This window comes from Chamaea fasciata, unplaced genomic scaffold (assembly GCF_029207755.1).
Source record: "Chamaea fasciata isolate MVZ Bird 193981 ecotype frontalis unplaced genomic scaffold, bChaFas1.0.hap1 SCAF_2, whole genome shotgun sequence".
NCBI classification, from domain to species: Eukaryota; Metazoa; Chordata; class Aves; order Passeriformes; family Sylviidae; genus Chamaea; species Chamaea fasciata.
In genome coordinates, this window is record NW_027094087.1 from 108,360,745 (window position 1) to 108,388,307 (window position 27,563).

General features: G+C 40.4%; 2 protein-coding genes across 3 annotated transcripts in view; one reads left to right on the forward strand and one right to left on the reverse strand.

Moving 5' to 3' along the window:
* Window positions 1-17,530, reverse strand: part of RPGR (retinitis pigmentosa GTPase regulator) — a 40,132-nt gene extending 22,602 nt beyond the window's left edge. Inside the window, exons 1-6 of one of the 2 annotated variants that reach the window (XM_066177016.1) lie at window positions 17,477-17,530; window positions 15,142-15,267; window positions 7,376-7,468; window positions 4,644-4,706; window positions 2,922-3,080; window positions 1,303-1,452 (exon numbers count right to left, since the gene is read on the reverse strand). In XM_066177016.1, coding sequence (XP_066033113.1) covers window positions 1,303-1,452; window positions 2,922-3,080; window positions 4,644-4,706; window positions 7,376-7,468; window positions 15,142-15,267; window positions 17,477-17,516 — 631 coding nt within the window. In that variant the 5' untranslated portion in view covers window positions 17,517-17,530. The remainder of the gene's footprint in view (window positions 1-1,302; window positions 1,453-2,921; window positions 3,081-4,643; window positions 4,707-7,375; window positions 7,469-15,141; window positions 15,268-17,476) is intronic. The other variant, XM_066177017.1, reaches the window with a different exon arrangement.
* Window positions 17,531-21,310: 3,780 nt separating this feature from the next.
* OTC (ornithine transcarbamylase) overlaps window positions 21,311-27,563 on the forward strand; it is a 29,320-nt gene continuing 23,067 nt past the window's right edge. The window contains exons 1-3 of the mRNA XM_066177522.1: window positions 21,311-21,387; window positions 25,154-25,292; window positions 25,879-25,960. Coding sequence (XP_066033619.1) covers window positions 21,311-21,387; window positions 25,154-25,292; window positions 25,879-25,960 — 298 coding nt within the window. The remainder of the gene's footprint in view (window positions 21,388-25,153; window positions 25,293-25,878; window positions 25,961-27,563) is intronic.

A 27,563-nucleotide genomic window follows, 5' to 3' on the forward strand; every position in this document is an offset into this window, starting at 1 on the left:
ACATAGATTGAACCCAATTCATGCTGGACTTGCAGATATTAAGGATGAAAATTAAGATTTTCCATCTTATACTCAGGCCTGTTTAAGTAGTACAGGTTCAAAAACTCTTCATTTGCACAGGTGATAACCAGATCATTCTTCCTATTATATTTAAGAAGCTCCATTTTACTTAACCAGGTACAAGCCTAAGGCTTTTTTCCTTATCCCCTTCCATTAAAAGTTTCCATTTCCTTAGGGCACTTGGCACACACTGTTCTCTCTTTACTCTTAAATGTTTGTCCTCAACCCTTCTACTAATGAGAACTTTTGTGACATCCTGCTGCACTCCTGGACCTTCAGCTCTTGGCTTGAAGGCAGAGATACACACATTACTACTACATCTTTGAAGCAAGTATCTTTTCTCCCCCCCATTTATTCTGAGTCCAGGAACCTGTATCTTTCCTAACAGGTGCTGAGGTCCTGATCAGTCCCAGACACTTAATTCATTTACTGTAATAAAGCATTTGTAATAAAAGCTGCACACTACCAGCATAACACCTAATTAATATTAGTCCACCGTAGCAAGCTCTCACTCTGTTAACAGCGTGTTCTCAGAGAGCAGTAGAGATATTGTGTGTGGGAAAGTAACATTTATCAAGTAATCTGGGAAAGGTATCTGATGGAATAGCTCCTGGGTACCCATTTAAAGATTTACAATCAAAACTATCGATCCTTTGAAATCTTTAATTACTCTAAGGGGAGCAAACAGTAAAGTTTAATAATGTAAATCTATATGGCTGAGAGGAATTCATAGCTGCTCATACATAACGCCATCAACAGTGGCTGATAATTCATCCATACCGGCATTATTAAAAGATGACTGGAATCCTCCCTTTGGAAACCAATGGAGAATTGAGAAGTAGAAAGCAATAGGGAGGTGGTTTGGTTTGGAGACCAGACAACAGCTCACTGTAGCATTGCTTCTCCTCATATCATGTACTGCCAGTTTAACTGACTTCAAAACTTAAATTTTAAGACCAAACAACAAATGTGGACAACAATCTTTTACTTCTAACAAGATTATTTTTTTCTCATAACATAGCAACTCAGTTCAAAACTGGTGTTTCTAGGGAAGATCAGGTTTATTATTTGGTCATCAAAAAAGAATTAACCTCAAAAAATGTTGGATTTTTGAAATCATCATTTTAATCCACAATATATGCGATAACCTTTAAGAAGACAAACTGTGATGAGATCAAGTTTCAAACAACTATTTGAAAATGACTGTCTTGTCTCCACTAACCTCTACTCCCATTCTCTTACCTGTAATCAAGGCAGAATGATAATATCCACAGGATACAAAGGAAACAGGTTTTCCAATATCCACTTTACAGGGGACACTGACAGAGGCTTCACTGGCCAGGCCAATCTGACCCTCTGAGTTATCACCCCACACAAAGAGCTGCCCATCCTCTACAATAAAGACATGGATAATTAATAGATTTAAAACAAAAACTAATAAAAATTTAATCTATTTATTGAAGAATATTTCAGAAACTCTGTACATGATACTACTGAATGTCATGATCTCAAGGATATAAAATGACAATTTAGCACAATGCAAAACAGGAGTTGGAAATAAGAGGGTTTTCCTTCAGCTTTTCAAAAGTGACCCAGAACACTTACACATCAACTAATATTCAACAGAAAAAGTACTATGTAAAAAACATTCCTTCAGAAAGAGGAAGACTGAGAGAGAGAATTCAGTCACCAGAGGTCAGCATGAAAATGTTACAGTGAACTTAAGGCATCTTCTCATTTTTAGGTTCGAGCCATCCCTTTCTCATTCTTCCAAACTTTTTCTCTCTTCTGACTTTAGTAGGCATCCCACTTATTCATGCCTTATCTTCCAGTTCTCCTCACAGCTGGTTATATTGACCAGCTTCATTTTGCTTTCCTTAAACTACAACTGTAGATGTTCCAGGTTTATTAAGACCAGCTTCTATTGAAACAAGGACCAATGGCAACACTAAAAAAAACAAAAAAATCCAAAACAAACAAAAAACAACAAACAAACAAAACCCCAAAAAAGGCAGTGAACACAGAAAGTCTTTAGATTCTTCTAGAAGAGATAAGGTCTTCTCTATGTGCATTTCTTATTGGTGAGAAATAAGCTGTGAATAAAAAAGTACCACCTACAGTGCTACTGAGGGGGTGTTAGGAGCTAAAATCATTCAAAATTGTACTAAAAATCTAAAAATCTCAGGAAAATGTCAGCAATTGGCATAAAAAACACCCCAAAACCAAACAAGCAGGCTAGCTTCTCTCTCAGGTTCTGAAATTACAGCCTCAATAACTTATCCTAAACAGGTACAGAAAAAACTGCTTTACAACAAGACTTGAAAAATTCCATTACAGGGTAATTAAGGACCACCCATCCAGTGACTGGGAGTATTATAACTATATGAGTTTCAGCATGTTGTGACATATAATTGGTATAATTCTGCCACCTGAGAAATAGGAGAGGCTCAGCCTCTCCCAGAATTAGTAAGGAATGACACTTAAAAGCTGTGCAGCCTGTACCAATGGACCACAACAGTTGCAGTAACAAGTGGAATTAGAGATGCTTAGTTGTTATAGGACTCATGTTGTGTAGCTGCTTTCCCTGGAAATAAACTGAAGATTTCCAGATTGAGGGTATTCATACTGCTCCTCCTCTGTAAGTATTTCTACTAAATTTACACAAAACTCTGAGTAGTCAATGAGACACACATCTCTTAGCAGACTCTTAAAATAGGCAATTGGTGCCAAATGATTGTGGCTACCAAGGAAAGAAGACAGTGAGGATAGAAAATGCACCCACATATGCAGACAGAATGCTGGATTAAATGTTTTCCTGGAACCAGGTTGGACACACAGATTTTATTTGCAGTTGTTCTCACCAGTTACTGCTGCTGAGGTGTATGATCCAGCTGATAGTTGCTTGATCTTGTGTTGGTTGGTAAAAAAACTAATTAAATGAAACGTGGTCCTTTCCTCTGTGTCACCTAATCCTAACTGGCCTTCACTGTTACCTCCAGCAGAATAGACATTTCCTTTTTCTGCACACAGAAAAGCATAGGTAATACATAGACAGAAGAAACCAGAGCAAGTAATTTAATATTCAATGGAAAAAACATCACAAAAACGTTAGGATCTATTGCCCTGAAACACCCTCCAACTGAAATCAGCAGTTTCTATTGTAGCTAGCAAGGTTTTCCTGCACACACTTGGAGCAGAACTTCCTAAAGGCCCTACATGTATTTAGACTGCATTTCTCACTATTCTGGAGACTGGTGTAAAAATAAATGTGATTGGAAGTTCTGCAAGAGCCCTGAGAAAATGACTACCAGCAGCCCAGGAGCAGTTCCTTCCACAAATTATGTATATTTTGAGATTAAAAAAGGAGGAAAAGGGTGAATGATGTCACACACAAGAAAAACTGAAGCTGTATTAGTATATAAATTCAAGAAATTAATAACTTGATAGTTTTGAGTACTGTGAATGAAATATATTTCTACTTAGTTTTTATTAGAAATATTTTACTTATTTTAATATTTAAATAACTTCCAACTTAATTAAACAGGGGTTTTTTTAGAGTCATGGATTTAATACTGATGACAGATATCTTCAACTTTAGAGAACTTTAAGATTTATATTTTTAATTTTAGTATGTTTCACATCTAAAGTTCTCATCTACAAAGAAACAGATACAGCCTATTATTAACACAAACCCAGACAGAAATGTGATAAATAAACTGACATATAATTTATAAATGGCCACAAATTATCTACCCAGTGTGTACACGAAAGGTGACTAATATTTACCCTGTGCAGACTTGCATACTCAATTCTTATTAATATGCTTTATTTTATTCTAACAATCTTATTTACAGTGTTCAGGGTCTCCACATACATAAACCTCCCAAAAATCAAACAATCCTCTTTGCAACATTACTGAAAGCTAAAGGATTTCAACTACAAACATGGCTATTCCTTTACATAAACTATTAAAGCATGACAAGATTCTTCATAAATTCTTGTATACTGTGTCTCTACAAATTTATTTTTAAGCTTAAATTTACTTTTTTTTTTATTTATAGCTTAATAAAGCAACTTGTCATTGAAATAGCAGATTGTGTTGTATAACCGAAAATGCAACAAAAGTTGAAGACTTGAAAACATTCAGTTCTACTATATTTATTCAAATCTTTATTAGTGTGAAGCTATATATTCAAATATATAACTTCACACTAATAAAGATTATTTATCAAAGGTAAATATGAGTACAGATATATATTAAAATAACAATATATATTTGTAAGGCTTTAAGGAAATGTTCATAATTGTTAACCATACCTCAAATGCCAGCAAGAAATTTTCCATATGTCTATTACTAGGAAACCACTATTTAACATTAGTTCATAAATGCATTGCCTCAGAATAAATCAAATAATTCTAAAAAATTCAAAATTCTAAGAACTGGATGTCAAACTCCTAAGTTTTAGCAGCCCTATTTTCATTTATTTTTCCTTTCTCAACACTTCCAGGGCTCCTAATGTAATTTTGCATGAAAGCAAAGGAAGAAATGTATCTTGAATGTGTATGAAATAGAGGTTACATACCTGTGTAAACTAAAGTGTGGTTTCTTCCACAAACAGCAAGTTTTGGTTTTTCTGGTTTTAAAGCTACGAATTAAAACCAAAGAGAAAGGAAAGTTACAAACAAGCTGATAGCTGGTTCAACACCAAAATGTTCTATGCTCTAGAGGGAGCTCTGATTTTTTCTTTTCACATTTCTACCAACAGAATTATTACAAGATTTGTTGCCCATTTGAATCGTTGCACATGACTTATCAAATCAGTATTCCCCCAAGATAAGAAAATAGGTCAGACTTTAAAAACTGAAAACACTCAAGTTAACTTGATGATGGCTACTTCATCCCAATGCCACAATCCCTGGAATTTACCATTTACAGGATATGCCTCAAAGAATATATTAAGTTGCAGGGTAAAATTAATAATTTAAGCTGTCTTCAGTTTTCCACAGCAGTACTATTCTTACTTCCCTCTTAAGACTTTTCCCACTGTTATAAATTTTTGATAACCACATTATTCCTTTGTCTTACCATCCCTACCACCCTTCATATTGTGCTCACATCCCTCTATTGCTCTGTTCTGACCAATTACCTCAATAGTCATGGGCAGCCCTACCTGGACTAATGCATACATTTTTTGCATGTGCATTTCTGCTGATTTACCAAAAATGAGAGTGCCATGGCATGCACTTCTCTGCAGTCTGGTCACTTTGAAAGACTGGGAATGTATGTGAGGGGAGTCAGGAGTTATTTTGGTGGGAAAGAGAAAAATACAGAGGTTACTCTTCTCCTATGACAAGAGCACTCCATTTCAGAATAGGGAGGAAAAATATCTCCCTGACTTTTCCATCCTTGCCCCAGTTACTGTTCATTGCAAACAAATTATCTTATCTCAGTTCATGTACCCTATACGATGCTCTAAACCAGGATTATTTTTACATAATAAATCTTTAATTGCTTTTCCACTGCACTAGTCCATAACAAAGCCAACAACAATCATCCCTTTCACAAACCCTTTTTCAGCCCTTCCAGATCAACTTTCATCAGTTCTTCAACATCCAGATTAAGGTCCCTTCTACCAAGACACCAAACAAATCAATCAATTTAAGCATAAACTGCCCCTGGTCTGTCACACAGCCACAAACCTAATTGGTCCAAATTCAGGTTCCTGCCTCTTCTATCCAACACCTACCAGTACCATCAGGCTGGAACTATAACATTTCCAATGGTGGCTTCTTCCTGCCATCTTTATATCCCAACACTCTTCAACTTCAGAGATGATCATGATCAGCTCTTCAGAAGCCTGTGCTGCCTAAACTTCCTTCCAGTTAGGCTAACCACTTGTATGTTGTGAGGCATGCTATATTTTCAATGTTGCTGGTGATTTTTCACAATCAATTTCATTAATCTCCAGCCAAGTCCCAGAAAATATTTTCTCAGAAAACATGCAGCCACAAACATTTGGCTCCGAGGAGAAACTGAAAAGTGTCCTTGCAACCCCATTCCCAAAGCCAAGTGATGATCAAAGGCTAGTGAGAAAAGCTCCAGGAATTCCTCCTGCTGTCTACTGCCAAGAGAAAAAAGACACCTCCCTTGTGACTTTTTTCAATGGATGCCAGGTCTGGTTTGAATTGTTGTCATCTTCTCTTCATCTTTTATTCTCCATTGCAATTTGACAGCAAACCCAAAACTAGAAACCAAATTTATTTAAGCCAAGGTAAGAATCAATCTCTCACATGGCTGACAGAAGATGTGTACCTGAGAGTAGCTGCATTCTCAGTCTGAAGAGAGATGGAGGCAGGAGCAAATAAAGGACAGTAGAATAAACTAAATCAGGAAGAACAGAGTTTGAACAAGCAGGATAATTTGTTTTTAACAATAAGATAACAGATCGATCTGCTGGCAGAAGGAGTGAAGATAAACATTTAATAGTGAAAAGAAATGTGTTAATGGGATAGATCTGACTTGACATAAGTAAAGGGATAGGGAAAAGTATTGACTTAGCTTTGTTTGACAAGATAAAAACAGCTAGGAAAGATCAAGAAGATCATAGTGCAATGAAAACATATTTTCCGATACGTAGGAATTTATTTTACTGAATCATAAAAATGTATCAACATTTATGCCCCCTTGGGCATTCCTAATACTTGCTAAAAATGTAGCAGTACTTGTGAAAAGTTTCAGATAGTTGTTTGTTTTTTTTTTTTCATTTACAAAGTTGCCAAGAAAGTAGAGACACAGAGGTTGCACAATGCTATTGGAACTCTGGTTTCTAACACAGAGACAATGCAGAGACCAAGCATTTGATTATTGTCTGCAGTAGAAAAGGAAGATGTGGTTTGTCAGAATAGGCAAATACTACATAAAGTCAGAGCCCGCAAAAATGACAAGATTCTATGTATTTGAATTAATCCTCAGATGCAAAAGGACTCAGAATCTGAAGTAATGAAAAACCAATAAGGGATCCCTTTGAACTGCCTTCATCATCTTGTGCAATAATGTGCACACATGATGAATAAAGAATTAGTTATTTTGGAATTGCATCCTATGAAGTACCTTTTTGCAAGGGTTCCCTTAGAAAAAGAAAAAGAAAAAGAAAAAGAGAAAGAGAAAGAAAAAGAAAAAGAAAAAGAAAAAGAAAAAGAAAAAGAAAAAGAAAAAGAAAAAGAAAAAGAAAAAGAAAAAGAAAAAGAAAAAGAAAAAGAAAAAGAAAAAGAAAAAGAAAAAGAAAAAGAAAAAGAAAAAAAGAATCACACAAACCTTTAACACATGTTGGTTTGTTGACAGTGTTCTTTGATCCCAGTCCTAACTGACCCCAGTCGTTACTGCCGAACATGTAGAGCTTCCCTTTCCCTGAAAAAAAATCACAGATAGAATCCACACAAGAGTTTGAGTATCTCATTCAAGACAAGATGGTCATTCACTCACAATGAACTTATTACTTCCTTTTTAATGTAAACTTTAAGTTTAGGCAATTCAATACATAAGGGTAAACAATAATTAGTATCCCTGTGATTTTACAGTTCAAAAATAGTAATTTTATTGTTTAAGTAAAAAATCTCCAGCCAGAAGAAGAAACATCCTCATCTTTAATTACAGCACGGATGAAGTGCTCTTCAGAAAACAAGATGTTGTACTCTTGGGCAGCCCTGGAGTTCATAAACCACAGTATCTGTAAGCCCCCTTAGAAAATAACAGCATATCTAAGTGAGCACCCACATCTTTTACCCAAAAGACACAAACGAATAATGCAGCTATTTGACAAATGTAAGTACAAACTCATAATATTTAGTTTATTTGACTGTTTTACTGCTAAATAGCTTCTCTTAAAATGATTTACAAATGTGCATTTCTATCAAACATAGTTCTGATAAATTTTCACAAACTGTATTAATTTTTTATTCTGCATAAAAAGACATATAATCCACCATGCAGTCAGAGAGTTTTGAAAATCTAAATGCAAATATTAGGTTACAAATGTTCAACAGGGACAATGCTAGAATCACCCTTCAGAAATTCCTATGATGTCTCATTGGACTTGCATGTTTGACCATGGTAAACAACGAACTGTTATAATTCCAAACAACCAGTGCTTTTTCTGAGGATGGTATATGAACAGATGAGAATTTTGCAATCTGGGAAGAAAATTAGTCAAAACTGACTACCGACAATACCTTAAAATGAACTAATTTATTTTCATTTTTTTTAACTATCACATCTTGTAAAGCTGTAAAGTTCCCACTGGGAAATAAAACCCTTGTTCCAACAGAAATCTTTGCAAAACAATAGAAACTGATTTATCAAAAAAACTCCAAACCATAACAAAACAGCATCCTCTCTTCAAAACCACACCCTTTTACAACAACTAAAAGGACTTTCCTTACTTCTGAAGGTCTGCAGAGCTTTGTGCATTAGACTCCATCATAATGTTGTCACCCTAAATAGAAATTTGGTCATTGAGCTTGTCATCCTCATCATCTACAATTACCAATAACCACAGTCCATAATAGCAATTCCATATAATGATGCCAAAATAATATGGCTGTTCCTAGTGAAGGTTCTGATTGTGATTTACAGAGACTTTGAAATATGATATTGCAATGTTTTAAATATTACAAAAAAACCCCTATTCTAATAAAAATATCCATTCATTTTATTCAATATAACCACATAGTTGAAAAGAAAAAAAATCACACCAATGCTTAACTACAACCGGTATCTAAAATCCTGATCAAACTGTTAGATTTTACAATTCTTGGCACGTGAGACTATGTGTCAATATTATGTCTTTCCAAGAAGGCTGGAAGGGAAGAAAGACAGAGGTCAAGTTCATGTTCACAGTGTTCTACTAACAGCATTTATATCTCCATCCTAATTTTGATAATGCAATCATGTCAAACACATGCAGAGCTGTCCCTGACAGCGAACACACCTTAACAGAAAGGATTTTTATCAGCAAATGACATCTTTCTTATATTAGTATGGCTTCCTTGTATCCTTGCTTTACACTTTCCAACTGCTTTCCTAAGACAGCAGTACTTCTGTGGGAGTATGATGCCAAGCTGCCCTAATTCAATTTAAGCACATTCTCTTTTATCCATGCAAAATTCAAACAAGGTCATGCTTTTCATCCTATAATCTGCTGCGTTTTATATCAGTCTTTAAATTCTCAGGCATTGCTTTGTAAGTCAAGTCAAGGAGCTTAATAGATGAGAGGAATTTTTTCACATTCTTTTACAAATGAGTGACAGTCATTTAGAATTTCAGATTTCCTAGGAGTATATCAGAAAATAAAAAATCTGGGAAGCAGTTAATTTAGAAAGAGAATGAGAATTAATAGGCACTACAGAGGAACTTCAACAAATGTCTGTAACGAAGCAATGTTTCTTGTTCAGTACAGCAAATCAACTTTCAGACAAGACAAGATTCAGTCTAAGCTGGCCAAGAAACCCAATATAATTTTACATGCAAAAGGCACAATTTTCATAACTGCATACTGAGATATCCCAGCCATCACATAGATGCACTGAATCCAACAGCAGACAAACAGACAAGGATCAAATTTCAAAATTTCATAAATTCGAATTGCACTTGGGTTTTTGCTTCCACTTTGGTGCTGTCACTCAGACTGTGGCCACCTGCCAGGTGGAATGGCTGGTCCTGCAGAGTAAGGCTGTGACTCTGGGCAGGAGGGAAACAACAGGATAGAATGGAAACATCTAATCAGACTGTTTTGGTGATGAAAACACGCTTCCAACAGCAGTCTCCACCTTTATCCTCATGCAAAACTGGAGTATTTCTCCCAGCCACGTGTTCATTGGCAGGTATACCAGCAGGTGTTTCACCAACAGCAATTCAGGGCTACCAGGGAAGCCACAAGACACTTCCAAGTGTAGTGACAGTTTTGTGGGACACTTCAATAAGAGATTGTCTCCCACCTCATTTCTCACAAATAATTGCTATCACAACTGTGATTCCTGGCAACTCCATCAGTCACGTGCACTTCTGGTTCATGAAGCGCTTTTAAAGGCATTCCTTGGGCAGCTGGGAAATACCAGCTGAAATCCCATATGCTTTGTCATAGCAGGCAGCCAAGTACTCTAATCACCTATGTTTAAAAGTACATTTTGCATATTTCCCCTTTTTCTTTTTAAATTATGTGAGTGTGGGAGAGAAATAAATGGGGAGGCAATGTACAGACGTTGAATTTTTACTACAAGATCCTTCTGAAAAACTGTATCTGAATAAAACATAAAAGGTAGTATTTTGTACAGAGTAGCAAATGCCAAGGCACCATGATTGGTTTTTAAATTATTTTTATTTGAGCAATTTAGTGAATAAATTATGTTAACAGTTGATTTAAAACTCATATAGAAGTCAAACAGATCCCAGAGAAATAGGAGGGGCATGAGTTTTGTTTGACAAGTCATTATATTCTCAGAAACTTTATTGAGCAACAAGAACAGTCATGCTTAGGACATTTGGCATCACACAAGCAATACCAGCACAGTACATTGCTTGCTCATATACATCAACAGAAATGTACACTAATCTTTCTCATCTTCCCTTTGCAGTTCATGCAAAAGATACTGTGAGATATTCTGGTGACCTACTGGCAAGCAGAAAGAGTAGTGGTGACAAAATATTGGTGACAAAACACCTGGAGAGATGGCAAGGTCTCTTTGTTGAATGTTTAATGCCTTACAAAACTGAAATTATGAGTATACTATCTTCTTGTGGTTCCATATGCACCTCTTTTCACTCTGACTTTTAAAATTGATACTTCTTTCCTTCCTTCTGCCTTCTTCTGTTGGGGGCTTCAATTCTCTCCAGAGCACTGAGTTCAGAAAAGGTGTCTTCATTCATCAGCATTTTCCCCTTTGTGAACAGGATTGGTCTCTTTGGTTAAATATTAAGCTGCCTAGGATACTCTAATCAAGGCAAATAAACAATAAGACAGCTGTTAACTTTAAGAGTTTTGTGGGAAAGAAAATTTAATACAGGACATTGGAAGGAGATTCTTAAGAGTATGCATATTTATATTCTTCACACGAGCTCCCATGAGGATGAATTAATTGCTTTCCAAAGCCTGCAGTTACAGAAGATGCAGGGAATGCACTATCACTATTCCTGGGCCAAAAATTACAGAAATGAGGCAAGAACCATTATGGAACATGTTACAAGTGATGCTGGAATATATTTGCTCATTACTGCAATAAAGACCTAAAGAAGGCCACTGCTTAAAAAAATTCTTGCTTGGACATTTTAATCAAGGTTGTGTCAATGGTAGACAGCAAAAGAATAAAGAAACACAAATTTCAATCCCAAACTTCCTTCCTGGAGAAGAAAACATTTCTTCAACTAGCTCAGCAAGCCAACTCAAAGTCAGCAAGTAACTGTCACTGGTCCCTTCAAGTCCAACATGCAGCCACAACATGTAAATAAAATTCCTGACCTAGAAAGGCAAAGGATGAAGGGTTTTATATTTAGTTTGCACTTGTCTTTAAAAAAATATGGGAATATTGATGTTGGATTAGATGAAAGAAGTATTTGCAAGGTTCTGAATATTTTGTTTGAATGCTAAATTTCAGTTCTTGTACATTTTCTCCCTTAGTATTCAGTCAAGATTTGGTGCTAGATGCAGCCATCTCTCCTGCCCAAATCCAGCATTAAGGAATGGTTTGTATCAGTTTGGGTTATTGTTTTATTTACGATTGTTGAACCATGGTAAGTGTAAATTTGATATATTTCTAAATTTTAATCTACCTCATATTCCCACTCTCCCATACAAATATAGCTCCCACTCCCTCTTTCAAGGTGTGGAAAAAAAAAGGAAGGAGGAAATTTTGTGACCCATAAATAAAGACTGAAAGTAAAATGAAGCATGCATTAACACACACGTGCTTGAGATACCCTCCTTCCTCAGTAATGTTTGTCTTTTATCTCTTCCAGGTCAGGTTCAGCTGAAGAAGCTCCTGGTTTCCCACAAGGTCTGTACCCTCCACAGTAAACTCATTATCAGCATGCACTTCTGGAGCATTTATTCCAGGTGTTATTGCAGCTCAGGGTCATTCCCAAGGACTTAAAACCACTGTATCATCCAATTCCACCTAACTGCAGAAACGTGAGGTGCACATGGGCATGCACTGGTGTGAAGAACAAAGAGGGAGAAGAGCTTTTTCTTTCCCTTCTTTGAATTCTGGTATGACTCTTGTAGTTTCTCTACCTTTGCTTGTTGTTGATCCACACTTTACACTCACTTTTGCCTGTACTTTACAATGACACAGAAAACCTTTTGCTACCAAAGAAGTCTTTTTCTCATGTTTCCACAGTTCCCCGACTGCAAAAGCTTTGAGGAAATAAAGATATGATCATCTAGAAACCTCCCTGGTGACGTACCTGCCCACTACAACAGCAAAGGCAAGCTACAGAAACACTTCTGAAACAAGCCGCATATACTAAAATAATGGAGAGAAGGGGAAATGGTGCTGCATGAAGATCTCTGGAAGATGACTCCTTCAAAAGCTTTATCTAAGTGGTCACTATTACAGTGATGTGGGAATTAGGGGATTGTTGCTGATTGGGGTTAACAGTGCTGGCCCAGGCACTTGCTGGGAGGCAATTTAAATTGACTGGTTTAAACACTGAGCTATGCTTGTGTTATTTCAAGCTGGGCGTGGGCATATAAAAGTATATGTGAAAAGAAAATGCAAAAGGAAAATGCCACAGTGCCCCAGGTTACATCCAGACTAATTTAATGCAACAGGTAATTTAATATTATTGGTTCAATCCAAGAAAAAGTGTCAAGCTTTGTTCAAAATAAACTATTAATGGATAATTCATCTTCTGTGAAGTTAGGCTTGAAAAATTCATCGTGTAATTTCACCTCAGGGTGCTCTGCAGCCCATGAAATCTATAGTCTTTTTTATCTTGGCTGGAATAGTTCTTTCTCAAAATTCAGCATCTTCAGTGTTGCTTGTGAACATTGCAAGAAACCCTCAGGAAATTATTAAATAAGCAACGACCAATTGGATATTGATGAGCAATAACTACATTCCAATTTTAAAAGTCCTGAAAATACACATATATTTTTTTTCAACAACCAAGTCTTGTTATCTGTCAGCAGTTGATTGTCAATACAATTGTCACACATGTTTATCCACAGAAGAGTAGTCCCTTCCATGTAAAATAAAATTAACAAATTCTTCAATGAGTATTGTTTCCATCATTTCAAAGAAAAGAAAAAAAACACTAATAATGCTCCCTCTATTACACTGGAGTTTCTTTGAATGCTTTTTCCAGTTATTTCTGATTTTGTAGGATTTTCTGAAGTCCTTTATTGAGTTGCTCTTTCAAGGGTTATTTTCATCTGACAGTAATTCCAAGCTTCATTTGAGAGACACAATTGTATTTGTTGTTTCAAGGAGACTTCTAGAGAACTTATGGTGTTCAGCAGTTATTGTTACTTCCATGATACAATACATGTAACACACTAAATATTGTCAGATTCACGAGAAACATTCAGCCTGAACCAAGTTACACTTAGTTTAAACCCTCTTATACACTCAATGATTACAAACTTCCTCCAGTTCTTGTCCTGTGAGAACCTTGAGCAACTTCACACTAACTCCAAAGGCATCCAACAGTTCCCACAAAGCTCCTCTCTCCTCTCCCCAACCTCAATTAATGTATTACCTCAGGATGCAAGTAAGATTCCTGACTTTCAGAGGTCTCCAAATATATCACCTTTTATCATATAGGACAGTTTCACTAAAAGAAAGACATTGAGGGGCTGGAATGTGTCCACAGAAGGGTCTGGAGCACAGGTCCTATCAGGGGAGCTGTGGGAGAAAAAGGGGCTCAGAGAAGACCTTATCACTCACCCTACAACATCCTGAAAGGAGGTTGTAGCCAGGAGGGGGTCAGTCTCTTCTCCCAGGTTACAAGAAAGAGGATGAGAGGAAATGGCCTCAAGCTGTGTCAGGGAAGGTTTAAACCAGAGACTGGGAAAAATTTCTTCATGGAACAGGATGCCCAGGAAAGAGGCTGAGTCACTGGAGGTGTTTAAAAGATGTATAGATGTGGCACTTAAGGACACGGTTTGGTGGTGACTGTTGGGGGTTAGGTTTGTTCCTTCTTTCTCTAAAGAATTTTTTCCCCATAAGTTACCAAGGAGACCAAGTGTTGGATACTTGAGAGTACTTAACCGAAACAAAGAAGCGAACAAAGGTGGAAGGGAGAGATAATGCAAATAAAAGACAGAGCTTGAAGCAGCTGCAGGCTCTTCTTTTTTCCGGCATTCAAGGAGAGAGAGAACGGCTGTTGCTGGCTAGAAAAGTTTCACTGTGGCCAAAAGGATCCACTCCTAAGAAATCTACTATCACCGGTTCGGCCTGAATCCTGAGTTTTCTCTGCCACCCGCGGGAGCTGGGCTGGTTCTGCCTCGCCTTCGGCTTCTTCGGCGCTGCTCCTCTTGCTACAGCGTGACCCTGCACCCCCTGCGCTGCCGGGACATCCTGCCCCTGCCTGCCGGGACACCCTGCCATCCCAGCTACCAGCCCGGGACTTTTCCACTGTTTCAGCTTGGTGCTCTGAGGATCCTGCAGGGACACGGAAACCAAATTGCCCTGGGTTTTGTGAAACAAAGCCCTCAAAGTTCTTGGTACTGTTTTCATTTGTTTTTAATGCTGTAGTTGTTTAGTGAGGGTTTTTTGTGTTTGTTTGCTTTGTAATACATACTAGTAAAGAACTGCTATTCCTATTTCCCAAATCTTTGCCAAAGAGCCTCTGATTGTAATTTATAATTGGAAAAAAAAAAAAAAAAGGGGGGGGGGGGGGGAGTTTACACTCTCCATCGCAAAAAAACCTGCAGTTGTTTTTTTTTTTTATTACCTGGCAGATAGCTGTCTTCCTAAACCAAGACAGTGACCTTGGCAGTGCTGGGTTAATGGTTGGACTTGATAATCTTAAAGGTCTCTTCCAACCTAAACAATTCCGATTCTATATCCTCCATTTCCAATACTGACCTGTAATAATAGCTGTATGTTCATCTCCACATGATATAAGTACAGGCTTGTCATTTTTGAACCAGAACTTGCTAGGAATATCTTCTGCAAATTTGCTTTTCCCAAATGTGAAAACAGCACCTGATTCTGAAACACAAAAGGATAATGTCAATTTTAGTGACAGCAAATTTTGCCTCACATATTTTCAAATAGACATGTCCTATCAATTCAGTGGGACATTTTATTTTCTTATCTTTCTCGTCTTTCTTCTCTCAGCCTTCAAAACATGGGCTGGCCAAACTCCCATTTCAGCTGAACAGGAGGAAGAACATCTCTGTGGAGTCTCCATCTCTGGAGATACTCATCTCTGGACACAACCCTGTGCAACCTCCTCTGGGTGAACCTGCTTTACCAAGGGGGCTAAATTAGATGGTCTCCAGAGGTTTCTTCCAAGCCCAACCATTCTGTTATTCAGTGATAAGACCATGATTTCAAAAATCCAAACAAAACCACCCCAAAATAAAGTCCAAGTAGCTGTTAAGGCTTTGTAGTCTGCCTGGTTTTCTCAGTTCTTCACACTTTCAAAAGTGCTAGCAACATCGTTTCAAAACACAGAATAACTATTTGTTCAGCTTTAGGTTAGGCATGCGGTTTGACAGAAAATACTAATTCTGCAGAAAAAAAAAATGAGCTTACAAATTAAATAATTTGTCAAAATCCTTGCAGAAAATGTCAGCTCAGATATAAAAGCTCAATTAGACCCCCTATTTTAAAATGTCAAAGCCTGTGCTATAAACATAGATTTTTAAAAAAAAAACCAAGAATAAACCAAACCTTTTCCTTGTAAATTTTGTTAGCATGCAACAAATGTTAGAAAATATACACAATAACAGTAGGCTATTTCTGAAAATTACATTGAGACATCTTAGTGCATTTACTTTCAATGAAAACAATCTCATCAACAACATGCACTCCAGCTCTAAAACCTAGAAGTTCTTTCTTAAACTGTATATTTGATTTTCATTGAAAATAATTATTTAATGCAAAAGCTTCCCCTATTTCCAAAGATGTTATTTCATGTATCAGATGGAGCAGACATGAATAAATTGTACTTATTACCTCACTAGATGTTTTTCACTTTCACTTGCTCAACAAGTTTTGTGCAAACTCAAGCCCTTTTAAAGAAAAGAGCTGCGTTTTTCCTTATTTTACCTAGACACACTTACAACTAAAAACAAGCTAAACAGCTTCTGAAAACTCTGTTTTAAGTTTTCATCTCCACCCAGACAGCCGTGCACTTCTGAACTTTCTTAGTGATTTCTTTGGCACACAGAGCACTCTCTGGATTATTTATTTTCCCTTCAGAATGGTTAACACGAAAACATTTTATGTTCTTCATTCAATGTATACAAAAAGTTGATAAATTTCCCAGTATCTTTTGTATCTCGTTCATTTGACTAAGCCACAACATTTCACAACTGGACACGACTACTGTACCCGGTTCTGGGCTCCTCAATACAAGTCACACACGGAGCTCACAAAGGGGGTCCGGGGGGGCAACAAGGATGATTGGGGGACTGGAGCACCTCTCTTTTGAGGAAAGGCTGAGGGATTTGGGCCTGCTCAGCCTCGAGAAGAGACGGCTCACAAGGAACCTTACTAATGTGTATAAATATCTAAACCCAGGGGGGTGCCAAGAAGTTGTATCCAGGCTCCGCTCGGTGGTGCTGAGCAACAGGGCAAGAGGCAACGGGCAGAAACCGATGCTCGAGAAGTTCCACCTGAACAAGAGGAAGAAATTCTTTCCCGTGCAGTGACCGCTCCTGGTGCGGAGTGTCCCTCACCGGACCTATCCCAGAACCGTCCGGACACAATCCTGTGCCATGTGCTGTGGGATGGCCCTCCCCGGGCAGGGAGGTGGGACCAGATAACCCGCGGCTCCTTCCAGCCTGATCCGTTCTGCGCTTCAGCGCTGCCATCGCTTCGGAAACCGAATCCCATCAACTCGGTAGATTAAATCCCACAGGACATACACGAGGCGTTTGTTGTCCCGGCAACGAGCAAACGCTTGAACTCTACCCTGGGCCAAACCGCGACACAAACTAACCATTAATGCTCAGAATTAACCGCGTCCCCCCGAGTGCCCGGCGCTGCCCCCGCCCCCGCCGCTGAGGGGCTGCCCCGTCCCGCTCTGACGGCAGCGGACGCGTTTCCCCCCAGACGCCGCAAGGCACCGGGCCGGCGCGGGGCCCGCAGGCGGAGGGAGCCGGTGGAGACCTGCGGGGGTGAGGCGGGCAGGGGCCGGCACAGGCAGCCGCACTCCCCCCCGGGTGCCCAGAGCAGCGGCCGCACTCACCGGGCACGGGCAGCTCGGTCCCCGCGGCGGGCGCGGCCATGGCGGCCGGGAGGAGGCCGCGCCGGGCGGGACGGGCCGCGGGCAGCGCCGCCTGGCGGCCGGCGGGGGGCGGCGACGGGCACGGCCGGGCCGGAGGGCGGGCGGGGGGAACGGCCGGGTGCGGGGAGTGAGGAGACGGGATAACGGGATCGGCTGTGCTGGGCAGGGAACGGGCTCGTACGGGGAGTGAGGACACGGGATAACGGGATCGACTGTGCCGGGCAGGGAACGGCCGGGTGCGGGGAGTGAGGACACGGGATAACGGGATCGGCTGTGCCGGGCAGGGAACGGGCTCGTACGGGGAGTGAGGACACGGGATAACGGGATCGGCTGTGCTGGGCAGGGAACGGCCGGGTGCGGGGAGTGAGGGCACGGGATAACGGGATCGGCTGTGCCGGGCAGGGAACGGGCTCGTACGGGGAGTGAGGACACGGGATAACGGGATCGGCTGTGCCGGGCAGGGAACGGCCGGGTGCGGGGAGTGAGGACACGGGATAACGGGATCGGCTGTGCCGGGCAGGGAACGGGCTCGTACGGGGAGTGAGGACACGGGATAACGGGATCGGCTGTGCCGGGCAGGGAACGGCCGGGTGCGGGGAGTGAGGGCACGGGATAACGGGATCGGCTGTGCCGGGCAGGGAACGGCCGGGTGCGGGGAGTGAGGACACGGGATAACGGGATCGGCTGTGCCGGGCAGGGAACGGCCGGGTGCGGGGAGTGAGGACACGGGATAACGGGATCGGCTGTGCCGGGCAGGGAACGGGCTCGCACGAGGTTGAGGGCACGGGATAATGGGATTGGCTGTGCTGGGCAGAGGAGCAGGCTGCTACGAGGATGAGGGCACGGGATAATGGGATCGGTCGGCTGTGCTGGGCAGGGGAGCGGCCGGGTACGGGGGGTGAGGACACGGGATCACAGGATGGAATGTGCTGGGCAAGAGAACGGCCTGGTACGAGGGCATGGGATCACAGGACCGGCTGCGCTGGAAACGAACTCTGGGATCACCGGGTACCACCTACGGCCAGCGCCACCATAGCACTCAATGCCTCATCCAGTCTTTCGTCAAACACCTCCAGGGACCGCGGCTCCATCACCCCCCTGGGCGGTCGGCAGTGGGGCGGCACCGAGTCTGGCACAGCGCCCTGAGCTCCTGGGGAAAGCTTCTCTGTAAAATCGGCCCCCACAGTGCCCAGATGGTGCCCCTGAGGACCTTGGACCTCTTGTTGGCCAGATCGATACTGGACCCAGGACTGATGATCTCCTTTTCTCTCTCTTTACACTTTTTTTTTTTTTTTAATAATTCTTTTATTTCTCTTGCTACTAGGGGATGAGGAGCTAACTTATACCAATTTACATGCCACGTGTATCATTTACTAATAAAACTTTGTTGTTTGTTTTTTTTTAACCCTCTGGCATTTGCTGTTCCTTTTTAACCGCAGGCATCTGTAAATCTTGGCCGCTCCCTTCCTCTTAGGTGACACTTGCTCACAAGAGCTTGCTATGAAATTGGTCCATGTGGGAATTGGGATCAGGCAGCCTCTGTACGGGGGTGTGGTGGAATGGCCTTCACTGGACACCAGGTACCCACCAAGCCACTTCATCTCTACCCCTTCTCAGGTGGACAGAAGAGAGAAAATAAGACGGGAAGCATAAGCTGAGAGAAGGCAGTTCACTAAAGCAGAAATGAAAGGTTGCATGCACAAAAGCTAAGCAAAAAACCAAAGATTTTTTCTTTTCTTCCCATCAGCAAGTGATGTCCAGCCAATTAACAGGAAGCAGGACTCAAGCACCTCATCTTTTCTCCAGAAGGTACATACTGTAAAATAATGAATGCCCCCCCTTCCTCCTCCTTTCCTTAGCTTTTATATCTGAGCTGGCATCATATGATATAAAATATCCCTTTGGTTCATTTGGGTAAGCTGTCCTTGCTGCGTCCCTTCCCAAGATCTTGTCCACCCCCAAGCTACAGATGGGAGCTGGAAAGTTGGAAAGAACATTGATTCTGTGCCAGTGCTGCTCAGCAGTACCCAAAAATCTTGGTGTGGTATCAACACCTTTCTGGTTACCAACACAGAGCCCAGCTCTGTGTGGGCTTCTATGAGAGAGTGAGCTCCAAGTCAGCCAGACCTGGGACAAGACGTGACCTGATACGGAGGCACTGGCATTGTCCCCTCCCTGTGAGGCTGCAGGATGAGACTGGAGGCCTTGGCAACCACATTTGCTTTGTCTGCTGTCTTTTCACCTGGGTGTCACTAATGACACAAGCTCAGCCCCCAGGGGCTGGGCTTGAAGGTCATGGGAGTCATTTGCCAGAGGACAACCAAGAGGAAAACAATGGTCTGGGTTTCTCCTCTTTCTTCCCTTTCTTCCCTTTCTTCCCTTTCTTCTCTTTTTTATCTTTCTTGTCTTTCTCCTCTTTCCTCTCTTTCTTCTTTTTCTCCTCTTCTTTCTTTTCTTTTCTTTTCTTTTCTTTTCTTTTCTTTTCTTTTCTTTTCTTTTCTTTTCTTTTCTTTTCTTTTCTTTTCTTTTCTTTTCTTTTCTTTTCTTTTCTTTTCTTTTCTTTTCTTTTCTTTTCTTTTCTTTTCTTTTCTTTTCTTTTCTTTTCTTTTCTTTTCTTTCTTTTCTTTCTTTTCTTTCTTTCTTTCTTCTCTTTCTTCTCTTCCACTCCCTTATTATTAATATCTCTTGGATTTTACTTCTGTTTGACATTTCCCCTGGCAACCGATTTATTTCCCAAGCATCTCAGGGGTCCTGAACAAATCCTACCAGGAGCTATCACCCTGCATGACTTTTTCACAGCTGCGTATTTTTCCCAGGGAGTCAAACTTTTTCTTTGTATGTTTTAATTATAAGTTCCTTGCATTGTAATTTCAACGTATCACCCTCTCTGACAGATATGCCATCACCTTGATTTACACTAGTGCGTCTCTCCTTACAGGGAGGAGGAAATGAGAAAGTAATGGTCATATTTCAAAACCACCTACAGTGCAGGGGGCATAAAATCTTATCTGACAATTATATTCGAAGGTAGAAACTTAAATGAAATCACTTTAGTATTTAGCAGTTCATCTACTTCAGATTATACAGCAAGCAGTTTAGCCTAAGGAGGTAGGCAGGCTGCAATATTTCACTTTCTGGGCCCTACACTGTTTAACACTACCACAGCATAATTGAAAACTTGGGTTAAAAAAAACCCAAAACAACAAAAAACGCAAAACCCAGGAAAATGTAGATTTCTTTAATGCTGACTACTTCATTATTGTCAGAGCTCCAAAAGCATGAAAAAGTCTTTATGCCCTGCCCAATTCCATACCCATGGGCCCAGAACCTTCATTTTGGCTCAGCTCAGGGCCAACAGCCCAGGCAGGGCTATGCTAGAGTCCTCATGGCCACAGTCGCATCCCTAAGGGGGCCACCCTGCTCATGCTGATCCTGCAAGTCTTCTTTTGCCTTTTTCTATCAGCACATGCTCCTGTACAAATATTTAACATGAAATAGCTACGAAATAGTATTGACACAGGTACGATATGACATGATGAGCCCGCACAGAAGAACACAAACTGCAAGTGGTGCAATGGGCCCTGGAAGAAATCTCTGTATCTGTAGGGTTTGACCAAAGAAAAGGTTCAGGGTCAGCCCCAGGGTGGCCCAGCCCAGCTGGAACAACCCAAACGAGGACCTTGGTTCTTGGTTTTCCCTCATTCACACAGTAGCACAGCTCACTCTCTGCTCCCTACACCTTCCTTACTCATAACTTTATTTGTGGGTTAAGAGAACTCTTCATGCAAACAGAAGATGCTGTTTAATGGGAGGAATTTCGTCAGCATTGCAAAACTAGCAGGGACCAGCAAGCAGCTGCTGCGACAGTTTTGGTGAGCTTATCCTTAAATTTTATTTGGTGTGTGGTGTTTGGTCAGAAGCCCGGAGTCAAAAGCAGTGGAATGCTGTGAGTGTTTTAGAGAAAGGTTCGGGGGGGGGGGGGGGGGGGGATTTCCCTGCAATTTTCACAAGGCAGCAAGCTCTGTGACTTCAGGAGACTGGAGGATTCTCTGTTTTTAGTGTTTGTGGAATACCATTATTTTGTTCTGTGGGATGTAGCTGGAAAGTCAGGAAGCAATGTTTATTCTTGAGGTTGATGTGTGCTGCAGCTACTGTAACCAGTAAATAACTATCTGAAGAAAGTACAGGTAATCTTTCTGCATTTAGACATATATTGTGGCCAGTTTGGAAGGGGATTTCTCACCTTGAAGCTTCAAGGTGAATCTCTGCCTCGTTATTCTGTGTCTCTATATACCCTGGAGGCATGCAGGAAAAGCATGATGTGGTGGGAGATTCAAAGTCAAGCAGACAGACCTGGGTCTGTGACCTTGTTTTGGGTTCTTTCTGCACCCACACAACTGCACCTGTCCCCCTGATTCCAGGAAAGTACGACAGCATTTCACTAAGCTGCTTCTCAGGTTGGTCACATCTCCAAAATCAGGTTAAAATTTTAGAGCTGAAACTTAATTCCATGTTTTTGCATGGTTTTAGGTCAGGTTCAATAAGAATAGAATTAGCACTTGTTATATAACTGGTGATTAGTTCTAGAAAACAACATGCAAAAATTTCACATTCATAATAATCCTAATATGCAATTAGTAATTTTTGTTTATAATTTCTACATTACATCATATGAAAACCAAATGTCTTCCAAGTTTTATGATTTATTTGCTGCAGTTTCAGAATGGTCCTAAAGGCTGGGTGATAATTTTTTAATGAATTTTTGACTTTTACTGCAGCCAATTGGGAAATTTCTGCAGTTAACAGAGGTGATGGAAAAGCAAGCTTGGAAAACAACTGTAGTAAAGCTGGTTTTCCAAGGAAGTAATTGGATTTGTTAAGTTCCACACACAGCATTGTTATTTTGGTGGGTTTTTTAACATTATAGCATAACACTGGCAAAAGCTATCACCACTGTCTATGAGTATTACCAGCTAAGCACACTGTGTTTGATGCTGCACCTAATGTCTGTGAGTCTGTGCTTACAGTCCAAAGTTATGCTGCCCCTGCTCAGAAAGCAAGAAGCCAAAACTGCTTGACCTCGCAATTCTGCCCGTTACATTTTAACTTTGGTATGTTGTCTCATGCTCCTTCTCTGGAATTAATTTTTCCATTTCTGCCCCTCTTTCAGATATGGATAACAGGGAAGGGAGCAAATTTCTTGGAGGTCATAGCAATAAAACAGGATCTTCAAGAGGTCAGGAGCAGATCTCTAGTCCAACTTTCAGCTTGCAGCCTGTCAAGCACCACATCAGAGCAACTATGCCTTTACTTAGCCACGTCTTGAAAATACTTAAGGATGGTAATTTTGAGTCCTCTCTGGGTAACCAATTTAAGTGCTTCACTATCTGTCATTGGAGAAATTAGTGGTGAATATTTCTCAGTTCACTTCTCAATCATGCCAGATGGTGAAACAAGACCAATGAACAGAAGCTGTTGTTTGGCAAATCGAGATTAGATAATCTCTAAATCCCTGGAAGGAATTGCAGACTGAAATGAGAAAAACAAGGAGCAGCCCCAAAGCTGTTCTGGAAACAAGGAGGCAAAGGAGAGGAGAGAGCAGCAAGCAAATGCATAGATTTGAAAGCAGGACAAGTTTGGTTTTTCCCCCAACAAACATGTTTAAAAAGCAAATCCCTGTTTTGAAAACTTAAAGTAATTAAAGAAGTCCCAGTTATAAAACTATTTTCCTTCAGAATATACTCAATGAAAATTAAAGCAAAACCCGTGATTATAAACTGTCTTGGTATTCAAGAGTGGATTTCAGTAGCTTATCTTTGTGGGCTGTTTTCCATGGTGTGGTAGAAACTACCTGACCCATGAATGCCCATACAATTGCTTCCATTTTCTTCTTCCCTCTGCTTCGAGCTGGGAATGTGCTTGAAAATGTACAGCAGACAAATATTTGCTGTCTGCTCTGGGAGTCCACATGGCACTGGGACCTTGTCACCTGCACCTGCTCAGCTCCCTTGTGAGCCACAGCAGAACCAGCACCCAATAAACCTCAGTAATTCCCCTCTGTGACCCATGGCACACACTGCAATGGTCTGGAATTCCAGTTTTCAGCAAGGAAAAGGATGTTCCTGCCCTTAAAGGCAGAGGTCTGAAAGGATTAGAACCCAAGTGGAGCAAGATCTTACAATGACATTTCACAACTAGCCTTCATAACTTCATCGAGGATTGTTTTAGCACATGGACTTGGAAAAATGATGTGGTGAGGCTCTTTGGCTGAGCTGCCACAAGTAGAGATGGACAGTATGAAAGAAACAGAGCAGGCAAAGAAAGACAGAAGAGAAAGGAAGACACAAAGAGCACTAAGCTGAGAAAGTGGCAATCTGAAAAGGAATGGGACAGAAATAAAGAATTTGGAAAGCTCTGAAATGGCTTAAACCTAAGTGGAACAAGAGGCCTGAGGGAACAGCCCTCATCCCTGGCCTGCAACTGCACGTGGAGCCTCTGCCCACAAGTCCCTGGCTGCATCCATCTGCCCAATGGTTTGTGTCCTGTTTAGCCCACCCTCCAAAGTCAGGGCTCTGCAGTGTGGGGCTCAGCCTGTCATGTGGGACCATGTCCAAAGCCTCACAGAGGTATATCTGGGCATATTTTCCTAGCTGTGGACTTCAGGGTTTGGCAATTAGCAGGTGCTGCATCTGAGCTAGTCTCAATGGTGAGCTAAAGGGAAATATAAAACACAAATACAATTGGAAATAGAAAAGCATTCGCTGCACTCATTCCACATCTTTGCACTGCTTTGGTCTCCATTTCATTAGGTAAGTCTAAAAATGTTGACTTTAAATAAAAAGACATGTTTAGCTCATAGCCATCAAAACCTTAGCAGGAGTACAATGTGGGCTGTGTAGTGCTAAGGAGGGCTGTAAGTGCAGAGACAGGGACAGGGCTGAGCTGCCACACTTCCCTGTTAATCTTCAGCCTGTGAAACATGGGCTTGGACAAGACTTTCATTAAGATGCCTCATCTAAGCTAGAAGAAATTTGATCATGTAACTTCTGTGGGTGATTATCAACATTCAATTTCATGTGATTCTGAAATCCTAAATCTGGATGGAGGCCAGAATATGCTGAATAAACACCACATGTCCAGAATGTCTCTTGTGGGGTACAGTAAAGCTGTTTTCTGGGTTTTGTTTTTTTTTTTACCCTTTCCCCCAGTGTAATGGGGATATTTCATACACATTTATAGAAATACCACCTTTTGTGAGAGTGGCAAGTGTCTACTCATCCATAAAGCATAAAGGAGGGAGAAACAGCACTGGGATGCATTTCTGTTATTCTAGCCCCTGAAAGGGCAGCATTGGGGTCTACACATAAATCATTTTACCAGGTTCTGAATGACTTTGACAGGCAGCATGCAGTTGCCATATGCGTCTCAGAAGACAGAAGAAAATACTTCTAATATTCAGTTTATGATACAATTTGAAATATTGTTACAGTGGCTATAGATACAGTGCATAGTCTATCAGGATGATCCAGCTGGGTCATATATTGAGATGTTTCAGGTGCTTGCACACTGGCTTTAGCACATGTACAATTTAGCATTGAATGGCAAAAAATACACATTTTGTTTTCTCTTTTGACACAGGTATGGGACACCAGCTCAAATGAATGTTCATATAAAAGGTCAGGACCTCCTTACTTTACAGAACTACACAGCTGATGAACTGAAGTATTTGCTGTGGATGGCATCAGATTTGAAACAAAGGATAAAGCACAAAGGAGAGGTAAAATGGTTTAACTGTCATTTAGGTCCCTCAGATGTTGAAATAAATACTGCTCTGAAGGGTATTGTGAAAAAGACTTTCAGATGTCTTGTCCTAAACAAAATCTCCTGAGCTCTTAAATACGGTAAATCATGTGCTACAAATCAAAGAGCCTTCCTGTAAAGTGTCCAGAGATATTCTTTAAACACTTCAGAGGATTTTGTGAGTGGAAAAGTTAAATAGGTTTGTGCAGCTAACTCCTTGTTGTCAGCTAACCCCATCCATCCACACATGGTGTACATTCAGCACTAAATGTAGGAAATGGAAGACACTTCCCTGCATGGGATTAAATTAGTATCTGAATTGTCCTTAATGCTGGCTCAAATTGAGTGCCAAAATGCAGTTGGTTTTGGACCTAGAATTACTTCTTTGCCTTTAACATTTCCACTCTAATAAATTTAATGCAGAGCAGGAGAACAAAACCACAGGAAAAAACTCCCACTTTTGCAACTTTTCTAATGGTGAATTTAAACGTGTAAGAAGTATTTCATACTTTAAAGTGTATAATGATTATAAAATTGAAATACCTTCATTTTCCATGTTTCAGTATTTGCCTTTGATGCAAGGCAAATCTTTGGCCATGATTTTTGAGAAGAGAAGCACAAGAACAAGATTATCTACAGAAACAGGTAGATCTGAGCAACGGCACAGTAAGACTTTATAAGAAACTGTACACATTGAGGATGTACTGACGAACACTGCATAGATGTACTGACGAACACTGCATAATTTTTCATTCAGCAATTTCTACTCAGGAGAAACCTAAACTTTGAAAGCAAAAATAAGAAAAGAATGGCGGCCATTTGTGTTTCACCTTGCATATTAATTTCACAAGCACATGGCTTTGGTCAGTGAAATTTTGTCAAAATCTTCCAAAATATGGTAGATCAGAAATAAAGTAACAGGCAGAAGTAAGCATTTCTGATGTAAGATCCTAGCTGTACTCCTAACATCTACTTTAGAAAGCATCACAAATTTAATTTTGTGCAAGCTCTAATAAATATTTTTCTAATGTAATATGCATTACCATTGTTACATTTCAAAGTTTGTTTTTAGGCTGGGAATCACAGTAATGCCTTAATATAAATTCAAAGGGGAAATGAACATGATTACCTACAGGGGAAGATAACTTGATGGAGACCCAAGGGCATTAGCCTAATAATATCAGGCACTGGAACATTTTTTCTTCTAGGTTACAGTCCTGCAAACACTGAAACATGTACATGTGGTGTCTTTATTTACATGGTAGTTGTCCTGAATTCAATGGCACTGCTGAAAGAAATCACTCATCAATCAATCAATCAATCAATCATTCATAGCAAGAAATAACTCTGAACTGGTGATGCATCAAGGAAGAACTTGCTCTTCTCTCATTTAAGTTGACCCAGCATCCCTCATTTCCCCCTAGTGAAGGAACAGGAAACCTGTTGAGTATTCACATTTCTTTACAAGCTGGAAGAGAGAAGGTAAAAATAATGGAAGGAAGAAGCAGGTACATTAACTCCAAGCATTTCTGAATTTGTCTTTGTGTTGTCTGGCACAGCCATTTTCCTGCTGATCCTGCTCTTTAAGCAGACTTATTCTTGCTTTCTGTTTTCTCCAGATAGTGAGGACTTACTAATGTGCAGTCCCTCTCTGTGAAGACCACCCACCTCTTAATTCCTGTGTTTTTAGTCCAGTTTCTTGTTGCCTGCCATTCTGGTATATGGCCAGATAATGAATTCTCTGGATCTGTTTATCCTTCATTCTTCTGTATTCTGAGGGAAACACTGCTTAGTCCTCGGCTTTTGAAGGCTTATAGAAGGGGGAAGCTCAGGAAAGTTCAAATGAATTAACTTAAGGATGGGAGTTAATGCACATAAATTCATCCAAGGGAGAATTAAGCTCCAGTGAAATAAAACAAATTTATTTCTAAGTGAGAGCTTCCACAAGAGAGTTTAATGCAGTTTAGCTTCTGTGCATTAACTTCACACCTTCAGTTAATTGGTCTTAAGTCTGCTAAGCCTAACACTTTGCTTCAAAAGGCAGACTCAAGTTTTTTCTGTCCACAAAACCTCTATACATTTCAGCTGCTTTTTTAACACAAATTATTCCCTCCTTGGAATTTCTAACTCAAAATAAATGTGGGGGCACATGTGTTCCTTTTAGCTAAACAAGATAATTTAATACCCATTTTCTAATGTCTAGTGAAAGTGGACAATTGCAGTGGATTGAAGTGTTTGTTTATAAAGT